This window comes from Gallinula chloropus (assembly GCF_964237585.1).
Source record: "Gallinula chloropus genome assembly, chromosome: 33".
In the NCBI taxonomy this organism is placed as follows: Eukaryota; Metazoa; Chordata; class Aves; order Gruiformes; family Rallidae; genus Gallinula; species Gallinula chloropus.
Window position 1 is genome coordinate 2,360,392 of NC_140118.1, and position 19,226 is coordinate 2,379,617.

General features: G+C 48.0%; 2 protein-coding genes across 2 annotated transcripts; one reads left to right on the plus strand and one right to left on the minus strand.

The window, feature by feature from the left end:
* Positions 1 to 2,077: 2,077 nt before the first annotated feature.
* Positions 2,078 to 6,359, minus strand: LOC311202977 (ATPase family AAA domain-containing protein 2-like; the record flags this gene model as incomplete). Its single annotated transcript, XM_084277614.1, has 7 exons — positions 2,078 to 2,436; positions 2,874 to 2,964; positions 3,443 to 3,602; positions 3,944 to 4,032; positions 4,302 to 4,476; positions 5,877 to 5,992; positions 6,231 to 6,359. The coding sequence occupies 7 exons, from the start codon at positions 6,357 to 6,359 to the stop codon at positions 2,078 to 2,080; spliced, it is 1,119 nt and encodes a 372-aa protein (XP_084133740.1).
* Positions 6,360 to 12,755: 6,396 nt separating this feature from the next.
* On the plus strand, positions 12,756 to 13,423 carry LOC311202978 (dnaJ homolog subfamily C member 9-like; the record flags this gene model as incomplete). The annotated part of the gene is given in 2 exon segments (XM_084277615.1): positions 12,756 to 13,140; positions 13,143 to 13,423. Coding segments are annotated over 2 exon segments (666 nt in total).
* Positions 13,424 to 19,226: the final 5,803 nt, after the last annotated feature.

A 19,226-nucleotide genomic window follows, 5' to 3' on the forward strand; every position in this document is an offset into this window, starting at 1 on the left:
AAAATCCCACCAATCCTGCTATTTGCTTGTCTGGGTGAAGCAACAGCTCTTGAATCACACAGGGGGACTGTCCAGCTCAAATACACACACACCAGCTGGTCAGTAACCTGATATGGGGCAGAACAACTGTCACTCAGGACACACGTCTCTAGATCTCTTCACCACCCGTCCACCCCAATTTTCAGCACATCTGAAGTGTAAGTAGCTAGGAGACCTCTGTATCTCTCAAGTGTAGCTGAAATTTGCCTATTCTTACTGGAGGTAAAAGGAAGGAAGGAAGGAAGGAAGGAGGGAAGGAGGGAAGGAGGGAAGGAGGGAAGGAGGGAAGGAGGGAAGGAGGGAAGGAGGGAAGGAGGGAAGGAGGGAAGGAGGGAAGGAGGGAAGGAGGGAAGGAGGGAAGGAGGGAAGGAGGGAAGGAGGGAAGGAGGGAAGGAAGGAAGGAAGGAAGGAAGGAAGGAAGGAAGGAAGGAAGGAAGGAAGGAAGGAAGGAAGGAAGGAAGGAAGGAAGGAAGGAAGGAAGGAAGGAAGGAAGGAAGGAAGGAAGGAAGGAAGGAAGGAAGGAAGGAAGGAAGGAAGGAAGGAAGGAAGGAAGGAAGGAAGGAAGGAAGGAAGGAAGGAAGGAAGGAAGGAAGGAAGGAAGGAAGGAAGGAAGGAAGGAAGGAAGGAAGGAAGGAAGGAAGGAAGGAAGGAAGGAAGGAAGGAAGGAAGGAAGGAAGGAAGGAAGGAAGGAAGGAAGGAAGGAAGGAAGGAAGGAAGGAAGGAAGGAAGGAAGGAAGGAAGGAAGGAAGGAAGGAAGGAAGGAAGGAAGGAAGGAAGAAAGGAAGAAAGGAAGGAAGGAAGGAGGGAAGGAGGGAAGGAGGGAAGGAGGGAAGGAGGGAGGGAGGGAGGGAGGGAGGGAAGGAGGGAAGGAGGGAAGGAGGGAGGGAGGGAGGAAGGGAGAACAGTATTAGTAAAAAAACAATTGAGGTGGGCACTGAAACACGTTCCCCGTATCTGAAGTGCACAATTGATTGGTTAAATTACAGCTGTACCCAAAGTATGTGTAAGATTTACTCAGTCCTTCTCATTGTTTGAATTGTGTTTGGCTTTCCTAGTAATCACTCTGCACTAGCACGAAATACATTTGTCAAGAGCCCTTGTTGTGTGCTACACTGTTGTGCCTTTGCTGGCTGAAGTCCAAGATCCCAGAGACATAACCAAGCTCAGCAGGTCAGGTTTCTCTGGACAGCACAGCGACAGAGATAGAGAAAAATAACTGACCCAACAGTAGCGACAACAGTAAATCTTTTCAGCTGTTAGCTTATACAAGCTGCACATTAAAATGTCTGAAGATCAGCATAAACAGTTACCCTCTAGGATGGAGGAACTGCCTCTCTTCTCTTCTGGGCTTTTTACGTGGTGGCATTTCTTCAAAGGCTGATGGTGATCCTGGTAGGATATTTTCCAGAGATTAGCATAATAGCTGTTAACAAACCTCCATTTGTCTGGGGTGGAGCAAGTTTATCACTTTACAGACTCTCACCAATGGACAGACTAAACCGGCTCAGGCCTGAGGCTGTCATAGGCAGGACCTCACATCTGCTGGGCAAGCCGAGCCCCAGCGTATATAGTGCTAAACCACTCTGATCTCATGTACAAGTGTGCACTGCAATCCACAGGCAGTCAGGTTAAAACCCTAGGGTTAGAAATCATGGTAGCTAAAGCAGTATTTAGCTTAAACCACTTATACGTGACTTGTGGGCCTGACATTCCTCAGACAGGCATTAGAAGCCTTCCCTTCTGCCCCTAGTTAAATGTTTTGAAAGAGCTACCTTGTACATTCAATCTTAGATCCATATTTACAACTGAGAAATAGGATGTTAGCTACTGCCACAAACAGGATGCTGAAGTAGAGAAGGCTGTTGTCGACTGCATATTGCAAGTCATTCACAGCTCCCCTCCCTCACTTCAGTTTAGAATCCGGAACACAAGCTGTGTGTGGTATTCCTGCAATGAAGGTGTGCCCCTGCCTGTTATACAGTGCTGCTGCCATTCCGCTGGAGAGGCTGGTGGATGGTGATGGCACAAATGAGCAGCTTTAGCTTTGGCAGAATGTTAAAGGAGTGAATGCTACTGTTGTACCTTGTTGGTGGTCCTTCCGTAGCGCAGACTCTGTGTGGGGAAATACTCCCTGCAAGGCCTGTAAAATCCTTGCGAGGGAGTTTTCAAGCAGCGGTTTGGCAATAGGGCATAGCGCTCGCCCAGGGGAAGCCAAAGCCCTCTGTGAAGCTGGAGTAATCTTCTGCATAGCCACAAAAAAATCCTCTGCTGTTATTTCAAGAGAAGCAACATCGATTGGCAGCTTCTCGTTACTTTCATAGATCTGAGGATAGTGGCGGCGCAAAGCACAGAGAGCAGCTTCAGCACATAAGGCTCGAATGTCAGCACCGCAATACCCTAAGAAACAAGACAAAAGCCAAATGGGACATCAGTCTCAGGCAGCACACCACTCAAAGCCCAGGTTTCTGAAGTGCAGTGCTGAAAGACTTTGCCCGCAGCCAACAATTCACAGGTTAGCAGAGCACTTCAAGAGGCACCGCGCTGCAGACAAGTTTTGTTACGTCGCTCGCAGCCTGGTCTCCCACCCTTAGGAAGCAGTCTCCTCATCAGAACTTTGCTCCTGAGGAAGATGCCCCAAACCCATTCAACGTTCTCAGAGACACAAAAAGAATATTCACGAAAAGAAAAGAATCTCTTCACTTCTCCCACACCGCGCCAGGTGCCTCACTGCCACGCTGTGCAGCAAGGTGCAAGAGCCTGGGGACTGCCTGGTAGAAGCTCAGATTCCTTCGGACTCAGCCACATGCAGAAGCTCACTTTGTTTTCAAACTTACCAACACATCTGTCAGCGAGCTCTTGCAGGAACGTGCCTGGTGGCTGAGGCCTCCAATGTTGTGTGTGAATCTCAAAAATCTCCTTTCTAGCCTGGAAAGAAAATGGTTGTGGTTTGTCCTACGTTTTCTCTTAAAAAAAGCCAACCAAACCAACCAACACAAAAAGCCCCAGATCCTCACATGAAGACAAATAGAGAGCAGTGTCTAGGTGGATACAGTACATAAACAAACAGGAACATCTTTGGGAATGAAAACAAGTTCATTCACTCTGGCACCAGCCTTGGTAAAAGTTTTTCCTAGCAAAAAAGGAATGCTTGTGTGCACAACATTTCTTTCCTTTTCAAGATGTGAAAGCAGTAATTTATAGTTAATTGAGACATTTACTGCCAGAGTCACATACAATCACAGAGACCCAGTACCCGACCTTACTGCCAATGCAGCGTGGCTTTGTCCAAGTTGTCAATACTGATTTTCACCTGAACTGCTCTGCAATACCGCACTGTGACCCTGGTTCTGTTCTCAAGAAGGACTTTGTCACACCAACATGAAGGCTGAATTTCAATTCTGACCTTTGTATCTGGCAAGCTGAAGAAGAACTCGCGGTCAAAGCGTCCAGGTCTTCGTAAAGCAGGATCTACAGAATCCAGCCTGTTGGTGGCTCCGATTACCACCACCTCTCCTCTGCTGTCAAAGCCATCCATAAGGGCCAGAAGAGTTGTTACGATAGAGCTAAGGGAAAAAACAGAATTTCCAGTCACTGGTTTACAACATTTTCTGATATTCTACACAGTCTTCTCCAATGATGACTCAAAAAGAACAAGCTTTTATCAGTGAGACACTGGTTAGCTAAAGACCCATTGGAAGACATAAAGAAACTGATAAGCTAATACAGGCTGTGTGCTCCTATCAAGCTTAGTGAATTGATTTCAATTCTTGTTGAAAAATACTCTGTAATTTAGCAGCAATTACTGGTTTGCAGGATCAATTCCCGTGACACAGCGTTAAACAGGTTCTGGTCTTCTTTTCACAGAGGTCGAGAAGCTTCTATGTAGCTGCAAAAAAGGCACTACCTATGAATCTGGTCTTGTTTGTCGGACCGCACAGGAGCAAGGCCGTCTATCTCATCAAAGAAAATGATTGAAGGTCGCATCTGGTAGGCCTAGAATGGAAACACAGGATCCTGACATCATAATGCAAGCACTATTTTAAGGAGAAAAAATCCTTAAACAGGGTTTTTTTTCGCATGGTTTTCCCATTTGCTCTATTTCTCTTTCCCAATACAGGTCAAGACCTCATGCCCCTCAATAACCCAGTGCAAAAGGAAACACTGACAAAACACGAAAGAGCAGGGAGTTCTTCCTAAAAATACTGACCACAGAAGTTTACAGTTACCCCTCGGACAGAACACAGGGCACATTCCAACCTTACCTGATCAAACAATTCACGGAGCCGTCGTTCAGTTTCCCCTGCCCATTGACTCAGGCAGTCGGCACCTTTTCTCATAAAAAAGGCAATTCTCCTGCCACCTCGGCTATATTCGTTAGCCAGCGCACGAGCAACCAGTGTCTTCCCAGTTCCTGGTGGACCGTAGAACAGACAGCCTCTGCAATGAAAACAAAACACAACCCCACAAAACCCCCATTAAATTCACACATGATAACCCCCGTAATGGAAAAATACCTATTACAACCCCCATCCCTAAACTACACGCCTCTTCTCTCCTAACCAGAACTAGCGGCAACAGCTGAAGAGGGAGAAGGCAAAAAGAGATGGAAGTTCCGGGTTCCAACGCAATTTAACAAGGCAGGAAGTGCAACTGATAGAGAGGAGAACGGAGATGTACAAACCTTGAGAGCACATCATAGCATCCCAGAAGGACACTTCCAAAACTGCCCACAAACTAGCAGGGCAGGTTACAGCACAGCACAGCCAAGCAAGAATAAACCTTAGCACAAAATCCCAGACTGGCCTAACTTGGAAATCACCAGTTCATTCTTCAGTGATATGCTAGAGAGACTGGCATAACTTGGGAATCACCAGTTCATTCTTCAGTGATACGATAGAGAGACCAGCATAACTTGGGAATCACCAGTTCATTCTTCAGTGATACGATAGAGAGACCAGCATAACTTGGGAATCACCAGTTCATTCTTCAGTGATACGCTGCATTGAAATGCTTGTCTTTGCAGAAGGCAAGATTTGACAGTGAAGCATTGCACTGTCCCCTCAAAAGCTCTAAGTTACTGGATTTGCTCTCCCAGACCATGCATTGCTGATGCTAAAAAAGGTGCAGGTCTAAGGCTGGGAGAGAAAACTGCATTTCCAGATAAATACAGTCATCAGTGAGAACAGCTGAAACGTTGCTGTTTCAAAAAGAATTTCAGTGCATAAAGAAGCCAAACCCTGGAAGACTTTCCTTCCGTTATTTGTAATACTTTCAAACCGACTGAAAGCAAAGAATTTGAAGTCCTATTTCACTGTAGCACAACTGAACTTTGCTGACCAAACACATACAAAGCTAACAATTACATCTCTACTTATTTCCTGACACAGAACTAATTTAGCAGCATAATAAGTGGACAGACTCTTATTTTACCCCAACCACAACCACCACTGCAACGCTGTGGCTGCAATTCTCAAAGTCATGCTTGATCACTTGCAACAAAAGACTCTTGAGAGAGAACACTGGACTTGCAAGCAATGAATTACAGTTGACTACTGGTATAGTATTCCTTCCTGCTTGTAAACTAATCAAGTTGGCTTGTACCTCGAACTCAAAACAAGAACACCCCAAGCCCGCCTTTTAAAGGCAAGGCAGTGACAAAGGACGCCCTTGCTGCACCTGGATTCTAGATTCTACCCATTTTAAATAAATTCTTTTTTACTACTGCTAAGAAAACCCACCAACAAGGCTGAAGAGTTTGAAGCATGGAAACATATTGATAGCTCAGTTGAATACTCTCAGGAAAATGGGTTAATTAGAATGTACACAGTATGTGTTACCTTGGAGGCTGAATTTGGAATCTCTCAAAGACTTCAGGGTAAAGCAGCGGTAAAATGACCATCTCTTTCAAAGCTGAAATGTGGTCAGAAAGACCACCCACACCATCAAATCGTACCTAAAGAGAAAGTCAACAGAGCACATCTCATACATCACAGAAAGCTACCACCTTGACAAGGTTCCATCAGAAAGTCTGTGTCAGCACAAAGAAGAGCTCTGGGCAGTTTTCAAATTGCTTGAGAGCAGAACTGTAAACCCCCTTTCCATTAGGGGGGTTACCCATAGGCAGCATGTGACTGGAAGCTTTCAGAAACACTGCAAACACTTCGCTGGCACGCTGATCTAGCATTACTTACTGAATGGCCTGTTTGCATTGGATCAACATCAGCCTGACTTGCTCCCCTTTTCCTTCGATCTTTCTTGAGGTTTAGTGGAAGACACCTGAGTTGAACGAAGGAGAGGAAGAGGAAGGCATTTGTTAGCATGCAGCTAGAAGATTTTTACATTTATAATGACAGCAGGTGAACCCAGAAGACCACCTAAGTGAGATGAACCTCAAAAAGAGGTAAATATTTGTTCAAATTGGTTTACATTTAATGTCCAAGAGTAAACAAAGGAAAATGGTCACTCCAGACATGAAGCCAGGCTAACTGACAACTCTTAGCGCTTACGAATATCCATGGCAGGCCACACAACACACAGATGAATGCAAGCTGTGAACAAGGAGTTCCACAGATGCAGACTGTGAACTGACCATGACTTGGGTGATAGAAGAACCCCCCAAAGCACACTTCCAAGTACACACTAAGTAATATCAACATTTAAATGAATTCCATCTCAGAATTTCCTTTGAGATCTATTAGTTTCAGACGACTGTTCTCATGATGAATCTCACTTCAAAGCCCTTACACGATTTCCCTTGTGACAGGGAAATTTCATGTTTCTTAGGAAGGTAAAATGTTTAACTGTTTTGCAAAGAAATGGCATAAACAAATGATTCATGGTGTCCTCTCTCTCTCACACACATAGAAATGGAGTTTCACCTCATGTCATATATCCACTCTGTGGAAAGTCAAACCTTCTAAACCGGTTTAAAAAGACAGTTTCCTGAACCCGTCCTTCTCTGTCTGCTCTTGAGGATGCTGAGCAAAGTGCTCCTCATATCTAGCAAGAGACAGCGTGCTCCATGCTCTCGCTGCTTGCAGGATCCAAACCCCCTCTGTCATGACTGTGGTCATTTAGAATTTCTAATTTTATTTTGCCTTTTTCTTGGTGAAGGACAGTTTCCTACTCAAACATGAACTGATTCCAAAGAGAAGCCAAAATCAGTACTTGAGTGATTAAGTAAATCCACACAGGGTCTCCCTCTTCCTAAATTAGTTTTAAGAAAGTAACTGGTATCCTCCAAGCTTAAAAAGTCTGAGAGCAAAATGTTTTTTCAGAGGGACATTCTGGCTTCAAGTCAAGAAGGAGAGAATTTCAGTTACATCATCTCAGCCCCACCCTCCATAATCACCTCATCGAGGACAACAAATGCTGCATTTCAAATAATTAATGGCTAAGAAAAAGTATGGCCTCCCCCCTCAATACTTGCTTTCCTTCTACCCTTGGACTACCACAGCAGTAATCCTAACGTTCATCTGTAATTCCCACCAATCCAAAACCTCTGGAAGCATTAGTCAGCAGTGTCACTGACAGCACTACTGAGAAATAAGGACCATCACCAAACATTCACGAACCTGTCAGTTCTTTGGCTGCAGGAGTCTTCTAGTCTTTGAGGACTTCCAAATGGGGACCTCTGTCTGGCATCTGAAGAGCAGTCTGAAACTTTGCTCTTACTTTGCCTTGGTTCTGTTGAAAGCAAAGAGAAGTTGAGTGCCTGTATGCATTTTCATTCCAAAACCATCTCACTGAAAGAAATCAGCTCTGAAGAGAAACCCTGCAGAGAGCCTACTTTTCAGTGGTGGTTGATAGTCCTCAACAGGTTTCCTCCTCTCTCGAAGGTGATAACTCTTCTGAGTATCTTCTTCATCCTTCTCAACACTTTCTTCTGGCAGAACAACTGTACATTGAGATAAGACTGAACTTCTTCAGTACTCTTGTAAATTAAATTCAGAATGCACTACACAGAGGTTCTGTCCTTGCTGAGATGACTGGGTGGCTTCTCATCGGTCTTAGTAACAACAGTTCTGTCATCTTCTTTAGCTGAGGCTTGAGGCACAAAGGCTTCAGTTTCTCTGCTGTTCTGCTCCCCGTGTCCTTCCCCTTGCTCTGCTGGGAGAGCCCTGGGAGGGGCCCAGGTGGCTGTTCCTCCTCCATTTGATTTGGGTGCCTGCCATTGCGTACCCATGCGCTCGTCTGGGCCTGTGCAGGTGGGGCTTGGATGGGCTGACGGCCCTGGGAGCAGCCCACTGGGGTCTTCTTTGGGCTCCCCCTCCTGCCACTGTGTCTCTGAGCTCCGCTGTGGGGGTGCAGGGTTGGTCCATCACAAAACCTAACACTGGTTGGCTCAGCAACCACCACATCCTTTCCTGTCCTTAAGCACCCTCTTGCCTCGTTCTGTCCCATCCAGAAATCTCCTACAAGGATCGCTGGGCCGACTGCCCTCATCACAACCATCATTCCCACTAAACCTTCACATTTCCCCCCTCGCTCCAAGTATAAAGTCAATATGGCCTTTTACATTTTTACCAAATAAACTCACTGCTCATTTAATTGCCCACTGAGCTCTGGGGTGACAGCTCCTAATTACAGGCCTGGGCAGCAGCTTCCTCCAATCACCAGCTAAACACAGAAAGGAACACCACTCTCTTCTCCCCTGCCGATCTTCACACTCTGCAGGAGCTTTCCATACACATCTGGCAACCTGCCTTACTTCCTGAGAAGTCTCTCCCTTCTGCTCACAAGCAGGAAAACTGGCACGCTCCTGTTGTAGTGAGATTGCTCTTCCTCATTCTGAGGAATAACTTCTCTTTGTATTCCCACCTGTGCACAGCCATCTGCTGCCTTTTATCTTGGAAGCATTTTGGAGAAGCCTGATGATTATTTTCCTCTCTGAATACCTGTTCTGAGCTCACTGCAGTACAGCCCTGAAGTACAGCCCTGACTATAGCTTGTAATGCCAATAGCAAGACGGATCATTGTTTTAAAGAGACTAAAAATGCCCCACAGTTCAGCTTGTGTCAAGTGTTTAGGACAAGGCTTTTGGCTCGAGCATGGGAAAGAAAACTTAAACCAGAACTAAGCCACAATCCCACCTTGCTCATCCGTTATTTCTTTGCCAGCTCTTGGCACTTCTTTCTTTCCCTTGGAGGTCCCATTGAGGTTCTCCTAAATAAGAAAAAAACCAACCCCCAAACCAGAAAGATCAGTCACAGGCATGTAGAAAACCTGACGTGTGTATTTTATCGGGTGCCCCTGTAGTAACATCATCACCGTGCTCCTTATAGACAAGCGACTGAAGTAAGGTACAGGAGGAGAGAACAGGTACATCACTGGCACCCAGGAGCAGTGACAAGAACTCCTCCTCTAAAATGGGGCTTTGTACATGTGACACTTAAATACAAAGCCCAGTCTATCAATTAATCACAGATCAATAATCCAAGAACCCAGGCAAAACCTAGGAAAAACAATGTCTAGCAGATAAAACATGCATCTGGGCACTTGAGGGACGATGTACTCGCTGATCCTTAGGGGTCTCTCCCACCTCAGGATCTTGTATCATTCTGTGAAACTACCTGCAATTCTGCTTTGATTAAAAACAAAAAGGTAACTCAGATCTAAACTAAAACCTGTGAAAGCAGCCTATGAGGATGTTTCTAAAACAAAGTTCCCCTCATTCAAAAGGACAGCAGAACCTAAATTCATAGAGCAAAACTAAGATGTGAAGTGAAAACCCAAGCCCTGAAACAGCTGTATGCAAAGAGCATGCATTCAAACTCACAAGGCAGTTCAGAAAGCGTAGTAGAAGACATGGATTTCAGCATAACACTGCTATTTCATATCTCTTGAAGAAGAGTCTTCCACCACCCACCCTTACGACTCTCTCTGTAGCCCAGCCGTAAGAGGAAGATGTTACATTCCAATTAGGGAGCAAAACCTCACGTTCTTTTAGAGTAGAGCGGGTTTTGGAACCGCTAAATTAAAATCACAACTAATTCATTTCCCTATCTGGACTACACCAGTTATACAAAAAGAACAGAACAGATTAGCAGCGCCCACGCTGTGGAATACCCCAGGGTCTTCTCCCATTTGTCCTCTGCGCCTCTTCCCCATGTCGTCCACTTTCTGCTGAACTGCTTCTGCAGTACTAAGACAAAAAGTTGATGTAAGAGCAAGGACAGGAAAATACAAACCAAAACACTGAAAACAGTACACAAAATCAACATCTGAACATAGCATGCACAAGCCAAGAGTCACTGGCAGAATGAAAGACAGGCAGAAACACTAAGACCACTCTGGCTGCCTCCAACTTTCCTCAGTATCTCAACTCAACTGAGCATTATAAAAATACTCTTAAGTATGGAAGAAAAGTTGAAATGAAGGCACTTCCAATGCTAAGAACACTGATTTGGAGGGCAACTTAAATCTACCAAAAGTCACAAGGTGAAGTGGTCCTTTTGATTCACAAGGCAACACAGAAACCCACCCAGCACATACACAGAAGACCCTCTCAGATGAGGATCTTTCCACAACTGGCAATCCAAAAGGAAGATGCCAGGGGCCAGTGTGAAGACTGTCTGTACCCAAATTCTCTACACATGAAGCATCTTTCCAAATACGTCCTCCTTAAACAGCCACCAGAACCTATTCCCAAAAAACTCCTTTTAAACACAGAATCACAGAATTGTAGGGGGTTGGAAGGGACCTCCAGAGATCATCGTGTCCAACCCCCCCTGCTAAAGCAGCCTACCTAGGACAGGTTGCACAGGTCGGTGTCCGGACAGGTCTGGAGTATCTCCAGAGAAGGAGAGATCCCCCTCGCAGGGGATATGCTCCAGGCCCTTAGTCGGTGTAGCTGTGAAGAATAAAAGGCCAGCCCTCAACCAACTCAGGGTATATTAAGACTGAGTGATTACAAGACCTACTGGAGGACACCCTACCTGCTCAGCAGTTACAGAATGCTAATGAGCACCTCCAGGTCCAATCCCAATCAGGCTCTATTATGACATGTACCTACATGTCACGCTGACCATTGTGACTTACCACAGAAGAAGAGAATGATGGGAGTTGGAAGGGCCCTCTTCACAGCATCTAGTCCAACCCTCCTGCCAGAGCCACATCTCCTACAGCAGGCTGCCCAGGACAGCATCCAGGTGGGCTTTGAGTAGCGCCAGAGATGGAGACTCCGCAACTTCTGGGCAGCCTGTCCCAGTGCTCTACCACCCTCACAGGAAAGATGTTCCTCCTGATGTTTAGGTGGAACTTCCTATATATAAGTTTATGCCAATTGGCAAGGTTATTCCAGCCCCTTCTGCTCCAGCTAAACTCCCAAATGCCAAAAAGCTCCATCGCTTGCTGCTTCAACAAAAGATCAGCCCAGTATTTACCACACAGCATCCTCTCTCACTGCTTCCCTCCTTGAACTGTGTATGGGATTTGCACGGCAAAGTTTTGGTAGGGGGGCAGGGGGGAGCTACACGGGAACTCACTCTTGAGCAGCCTGCTCCTCAAGGTCTGCACCCTTCAGAGGCACATTACAGGATTTCCTTCAGGGGACAGCATTTCTCTACAAAACCAAAGGGAATTCCAGCTAAACTTTTTTATGACTGTTGAACTTTTGGCATTTCTGCAAGGAGAACCTATCACCCTGACTACACGAGGAAAGCTGTGATGACAACGAGGGGGCTCTTGTTCAGTTCACAAGCTAAAGTTTCTTTGGGAGTGCCCCAAGCTAAGCTGCGTTCTGAAAAGGGCAGAAAACTTGGTGACATATCTTCATGAGACAGGCCTTTTGACGAGGACGACTTCAACCACCTGTCTCTTTACTGGGACACCCCAGGAGCGCAGTGCCAGGGGAGCAGCCCAGCCCTGCTCCAAGCGAGCCCATTGCTCAGCCCAAGGCCTGGCTCCAGGGTGAGGGACCCCACAGGGCCACAAGTATCACCTAACAGTCCAAGCAAGTGCCTCTGCCTGGAATAGGACTCACTGGGGGAGGCTGATCACTAGTCTGTCCTGGCTTATTTATGTAATGGTGGTTCTGAGTCCTGGTCCAAGTGGCAGCAGCAGGAGAAGGGGCTGCAGTTCCTCGCAGCCAGTGCCATCGCTAAGACACCAGGCCAGTACAGATGACAAGTAACTTCACTTGAGGGAACCAGGAAAGGCCACGAGTCTGGGCCACATACAGGAGAGTCTGGGGAGGTCTGAGCCAAGGGCTGGGCTGGTGGGCAGAAGGCACAGCTACTGGAGAGGCCATAGGCCTGGGGCCCATCTGTGTCTGCACATGATGTAACTGAGAGGACAGGTCATTCAGGGCCAGTTAGTGGCTTGACTGAGCATCTAAGGAGAGGGAGAGGGCTATACAGAACACACGCACGCACACGTGCACACACATGGGATCAAAATGCCAACAACCAGAGCAGGGCTGTTGTGTACCTCTGGGGAAAGCAGAGCAAACTACAGGCAAACCGGTGCCCAAGAACAAAAAATACAGACATGCATGTTGCACATACGCATCTCTGTGTGCATTTTCCCTCTAATGGTTTTTCACCCCCCTAGCCAGAGAGGCAACAAACATCAGGCCCTTTGTACTGTCCACAAGGTTCAGCCAGACCGAACATGCAGCACTTGGAAATGAGGATATTTTAACTAAGAGACTTTCTAACAGCAGCGGCTGTTGGTGCGCTCTTAGCGGGCGGGGGCGGTGCCGGCGCCGCAGCGGGATGGGGCTGCTGGAGCAGAGCGAGGCCGCCTTCGGCTCCTTGGACCTTTACCGCGTCCTCGGCGTCCGCCGGGAGGCCTCAGCCCAGGAGATCCACCGCGGTTCCCACCGCGCCTCGCTCCGCGTCCACCCTGATCGCGCTGAGCCCGATGCGAAGGAGGAGGTGACGCGGCGGTTCCAGATCCTGGGTGAGGCGGACGCCGTCCTGAGCGACGCGGAGCAGCGCGCGGTGTACGATGAGCAGGGCACGGGGGATGAGGAGGGCGAGGCCCTTCGCGGCGAGCGGGACTGGCAGGAGGACTGGCGGCTGCTCTTCAAGAAGGTCTCTCTGAAAGACACTGAAGACTTTGAAAAGAGCTATAAAAATTCTCAAGAAGAGCTGAAGCAGCGTACGTGGATTTTGAGGGGGACATGGACAGCGTAATGGAGTCTGGGCTGTGCCTGGACTATACAGACGAACCCAGAATACAGAAAATCATAGAAAACGCCATCGATTTCGGAGAAGTCCCATCCCACCGAGGCTTTGTAGAAGAGTCGAAGCAGAAAAGGGTCTCAAGAAAACGCTGGGCAGAAAAAGAAGCGAGAGAGGCAGAAAAGATGAGGAACGAAGCGGGCCTCAGTGGAGAAGATGATGTGAAAGCGCTGATTCAAAGCAGAAATCAACATTGAAAAATGGAAACGGAGGGCTTGTTGGCACAACTGGAAGCAAAATACAGCAACAATGCTAGAAAAGGAGGAAAGAAGAAAAAATAATTAAATTTTTGTGGAGCTGGCTGTGTTGTGTGCTGTCTCCTCCACTTGTCAGTAAGAGAGTTCCCTGAAGTGTCTCCTTCCCTTGTTATTCCTCAAATTCTTCCCTGAAATTCTGTTTTCACTGCCATGCCTGGGAAGCCAGTGCTTATCCTGATTTCCTTAGACAACTAATGCCTTGTGCTCTCTATCCACAGTACCTCATGTGATCCCATGGTGCAAAAAGCCCCGTGACATCTGCAGTGCTTCCTGATGTTCATTATCAGTTATTTAACATTATTTGAATTGCTTGTTGTATGCTATATAACAAAATATTGTCGATTCCCCATTGTTTTTCAGTCTTTATCTATTCTTGCTTGTAATGTTTTGGTTGGTTGCTGATGTTCTCTTTTTGTATTTATGTTGGGGAAAAAAAATGTCTCTTGAGAAATGGGATGTTTATGCTGTGACCTTCTGTCTCTGGAATTTGGAATGGCATTAAAAGGATGCTGTTAATACAGCAAATGTTTCATTGCCACCTCTGTTACATTCATTCAAATGCAGCTTGTCCGGTGTGAAAATCAGAGTTTCATTGAATTGTGGATTTGACCTTTGGAGTTGCAGCAGGTACTTTGCATCTGCTAACTAACAGTCCTTTTGTTTTGATGCAATGTTGCTTTATCCACTGTTGCCTGTTTTTTCACTCTTACTCCAAAGGATACAGTTTTAGTAGATAAATGCTAAATTCAGGAATGGGTTATCATTTAAGCCCACTCCCACATTTTGAGGATTTGAACATATTATTGCTGTTAAACATGGTGGGGGGGAAGTGTTGCAGCAAGGAGGGATGCAAGCGAGCTGGGGTTTTGCTGTGATCTTATTTGAGATTTGCAGGCACTCTTTTGTTTCCAATGAATCGTGCTTCCACTTCCATGTCCCTCCTCCTCTTTGCAAAAATAAGGTGTTACATTCTTCTGCTAAAAGCATGAAGAAGACTTCCATCTTCTTTCTTTTCAGCCCTTCAAGTACCTGAGAGGAACATACAAACAGAAGGGGAATCAACTTTTTAAAAGGGTAGGAAATGGCAAGACAAGGGGGAATAGATTAAAACTAAAGGAAGGAAGGTTTAGATTAGATATTAGAGGGAAGTTTTTTTACAGAGAGAGTAGTGAGGTGCCGGAACAGGCTGACGAGAGGTGGTGGATTGATCAGCTCCCGTGGCAGTAAGGACAGCTACGGCTGACCACGGCCACACACTACACCAACACACTGCTCTATCCCTGCTGTGTTCAGTTCTGACTTACAGCTGCCACTGCTCAGCCAAACCCACCCCCTTTTCAGACCTGTCAAGTGCTTTGATGTCAGACAGCATATCCTTGGGAACCAAATCCTTCAGCCCTTCTGCAGAGAGGAGGATATTTGCATCATTCACCGCCACACCAACCACCTGGTCTGGTTTCACAGTCCCCAGCTTAAAGCCCTCTCTGTCCCCATCAAATTGCCCAACACGACTGCACAGCTCCGACCAGAAAGACACTGGAAAGATGTCCCTGACAGACACAGAGAACAGTCACTCTGCTCAACGTAAGCAAAGACACAGCACGGAAAAGCAAACTGTTAGTTCTCATCCAGGCTTTTCCCTCATCTGATGTTTTAACAGCAGTCCAAGCCCAGACACATTCTGCAGCACAGCTGGGTCACTTGGGGCCACACCAGTATGACCACACGAGACCCAGCAGTCGCAGCAGAGCAGAGATGCTGGAGGAAAAACACCAGGTACTGACACACTTGTAAGAAAATTGAAAAAAACCTCAAGAAGGACCCCCTGAAATAGAGAGACAGAGAGAGAGAGAGAGAGTGTGTGTGTGTCTGTGTCTCTGTGTCTGTGTGTGTGTGGGGGGGTGTCTGTGTGTGTTTGTGTGTGTGTGTGTGTGTGTGTGTGTGTCTGTGTGTGTGTGTCTGTGTGTGTGTGTGTGTCTGTGTGTGTGTGTGTGTGTGTGTGTCTGTGTGTGTGTATGTGTGTCTGTGTGTGTGTGTCTGTGTGTGTGTATGCACAAAGACTCAGTAACAGAAAGGGGTCAGCCCTTCCTAGAGTCCTTCCAGTTAGAAATGGCCTTATCCCCACTCAGCTCCTTGGGGGCATAAAACCACCTTGCCAGGCAGCGGTTACATCCTGCTGTGTCAGCTGTCAAGTATTCCTGCTGAACGAGACAGCCAGCAGACTGGGGTACAAAAGACAACGCTCCCAGGGACAGACAGCTTCACAGACAGATGCACAAGACAGCTGGATGCACCACGACCTTGCCCAGACACGTGGCTCTCTTGGAGGAAGAACCCCGCCGAGAGGCACCTTCATGGCTGGCAACAGAAAGGGGGTCAGCTCATGTGTACCTCAGCTTTGTTCTTTCCTTCCAAGCAAGAACCAAAAAGCCACAGAGCAGGAGAAATGACCCTGGCTCTGGAAGCGCACGGACATTCCCAGCTACACTGAGTCCTCTGGCAATTGCCACCCATGGGCCAGAAGCCCTCTCACCCCTCCCGGACCCGGCTCTGGCTCACCTGGCACTCATTCTCCATGGACCACAAGTGCACCAGACCTGCTGACTGCCCAGAAAGGAGTCACACTGTGCCACAAGGGACACTGCCCAGCCTGCAGCAGACATATTAGACTCTGGGGGGGAGGCCTTTGTTCATGCATCTCCTCAAGTGTCACGGTACCTTTGTGTCAATGTTTTCTGCCTCCAGGCTGCGAACAACTTCAGCAACGGAACCAGCTACACCAAAAGGCTACAGAGAAATTCAGAAGCATCTGCAGCAGCTTGTTTTAGTCACCCTGAAAAAATTTTTGGTTGTAGCTTAGAAGATGATTTTGATGTTAAAGGAGTTACAGCAGCTCTGAGAGTATAAAGCACCTTCAGGCCATTAGCAATAGGTAACTAGGACGGTGTGTGCCTTGATCTCTGGGGGAAGCTTTATGGGCTCTGTATTAAAACAGTGGCTACTGGCTATGGACCTGGACTCAAAAAACCATGATAAGGACTTTCAGGAAAGAACATAAATACGCTGAGCATTACCCTCCCTTCTTTATATTCAAAGGAATCAATGAAGTTAACCAATGATTTCTGTACAATAAGGATATAGGTAAGGTGAGACGACTGAAAACCAATCAGTACTTCAAGAAACAAAGCCTGAGCCACACAGTAAACCCCTACACCGCTGTCAATTTGGTCCCATTATCTCCCCCCCAAATGACCTTCATCACCTGAGGAGGAAGTTGTGGTCCCATAAATGCAGCCAGCTCACTAGTAGCCACCCGCTGACCAAGGAAGGAACAGGGATCAGATGGTGCTGGGAACTAAGGAGCACGTTCTCCAGGTCTCCAATCACAGCACCTTGGGAAAAGGGCTGTGATCTTGTTTTGGAGTTTTCCCTTCAGCCAACTCTTGGATTAAAACCCATCCTACAGTTCTCTGGGAACAGGTGACATGGCACAAAGACACAGGTGGAGACTTCACCAAGACTACTGACCGGACACCAGGCAAGGGTCTTCCTACAGCGACTGTCCTCTTCACAGCAGGAACTCATCCTCCCACCATCGATGGCTCCTCTCAGGTTCTCACACAGCCAGACACAGAGAGCAGACAACCAGCAGCAGCTGAAGGCCAAGCACTGAAAGGGAATAAATGACACTGAGACTGTCAGGTTTCACAGCACTGAATCACCCCAACAGGAACCTGCTCCTAGGACAAAAGGAGAACACTTGGCAAGAAGGGAGATGTGAAGACTGGAAAGGAAATATATTCTAAACACATCTGGTATTTGTTCTTCCCTGATCAAATACAGTACCTGAGCTCGCTGACTGGGAGCTGTTTGGGTATCAGAGAAGTGAACTGAGGCATCGTTCATGTTATAGCAAAGTTCATTAGTGCCTGTTGTAGTTTTGTGTGGCTGGGTTCAGGTGGAGCAGGGGGGCTGCAGGGGGGGCTGCTGCAAGAAGCAGCCAGAAGCTCTCTGCAGGCTCCACAGAGCAAACACCACCCAGCTCAAGGCTGGAGTCAATGCTGACGGAGGCTGAGCCCATCAGTGATGATCAGGGTTCCTCTGGGAATCACACTTAGGAGGGAAAAACCCACAAGCAGCTGCTTTGTGCCCCCAGAAAAAGGGAGTGAGAAGATGTAAGAAACTGTGCAGACACCAAAGCCAGTGAGGGGGGTGGAAGGAGGCACCCCAGGTGCTGGAGAGAATGATGCCCCTGCAGCCCCTGCAGAAACCCCTGGTGAGCAGGTGACCCCCACAGCCCAGGGAAAAGGCCCAGACCCCACCTGCAGCCCGTGGAGAGGCCCCACGCTGGAGCAGGGGCAGACAGACAGGAGCTGCTGTGACCTGCATTGGATCCAGCCCCTGGCAGCACTTGCAGCCTGTGGGGAGAGACAGAGACACAGAGATGAGTGAGGGACAGAGAGATCCAAGCTGGAGCAGGTTTGCTGAGCGGGGGGGCTTCTGACCCTGTGGAGGACAGGATGGAGTAGTCTGAGCCTGATAAATATTCTGTGATTTTATGACTGCACCCATAGCAGTGACCCACGCTGGGGAAGCTGGGGAAGAGCTGAAGCCCTGTGGGGAAGGACTCATGTTGGAGAAGTTGGGGAACTCCAAACAAAAATAGAAAAAAGAGATGGAGGAAGGGACAGGGAAAGGGGAAATGGGGAAAAAAATCCCAAACAGAAAAAAAACACAACCCAAGGGAAGACAAGGAGAAAGGGGCGGGTAGGGAAAAGAGAAATAAAAGAAATAACCCAAGAAAAAGAGAAGAAGGAAGAGCCAGAGGAAGGGGCTGGAGGCAGGTAAGTAAAAAGAAACCAACCAAAGAGAAACAGAAAGAGCAAGATGAAGAGGTGGGTGGGTGGAGGGTGTAAAGAGAAAAAGACAAAAGGAACGATCAGGAGAGATCAGGTTGCTTATGGGTGGGTCAAAGGGCTTTGTGGGGGCCCCTCGAGCAGCTCTGGGTGGCCAGGCCTCTTTGGCTGCACAGCAAGGAGAAGCTCTGTGTCGGGGAGCCTTGGGAGCCCCTCAATGAGTCTGCCTGAGACTCCTGGAGAGAACCCAGAGCGCCCAGAACACGCCAGCCAGCTGCTCGAGTGGCTCCAGAAAAGCTGTATGGCTGCTGGGAGCCCCACAGGGGTTTTGGAGCCCCCCGAGAAGCTCCTCACTGCTGGGGATATTCTGATGCCCCTCGAGCAGTCTGCCCCAAGACCTGGAGAGACCCCAGAGTTCCCCAACTGGTCTGGCCATCTGCTCAAGGGGCTCCCAAAAAGCCACAGGGATGGGATTTTTGGGATCCTGGTGAGGGACACCGGTACATCGTGACATTTTTGGCCATCTGAGCAGTCCCTGCACTTTTTAAAGGCTGCAGTGACAAGGGCTTTGGTCTGATCTTCAGGCACCTCGCCTGTCTGCCAGGACCCTTCTTTCCCCTCACAGCCCCCAAGAGCTGCTGGGGGGGCTGAGGGCACCCCCAAGCCCCTTCCCTGCCCGGGAGGGGCTGGGAGGCAGATGGGGTGGGGCAGAGCACAGGCAGCCCCTACGTCACTTCCTGGAGACTCCAGAGAGTCCTTAGCAACCAACCATCCCCAGGGACCACGGTGCTGCCACAGCCCGGCCCAGGGGCCCCCCGGCCCCTGCAGACTTCTGTCCTTCCCCACAGCGTCTACCCCCAGGGAAGGACCCAGCCCGAGCCTTCAGC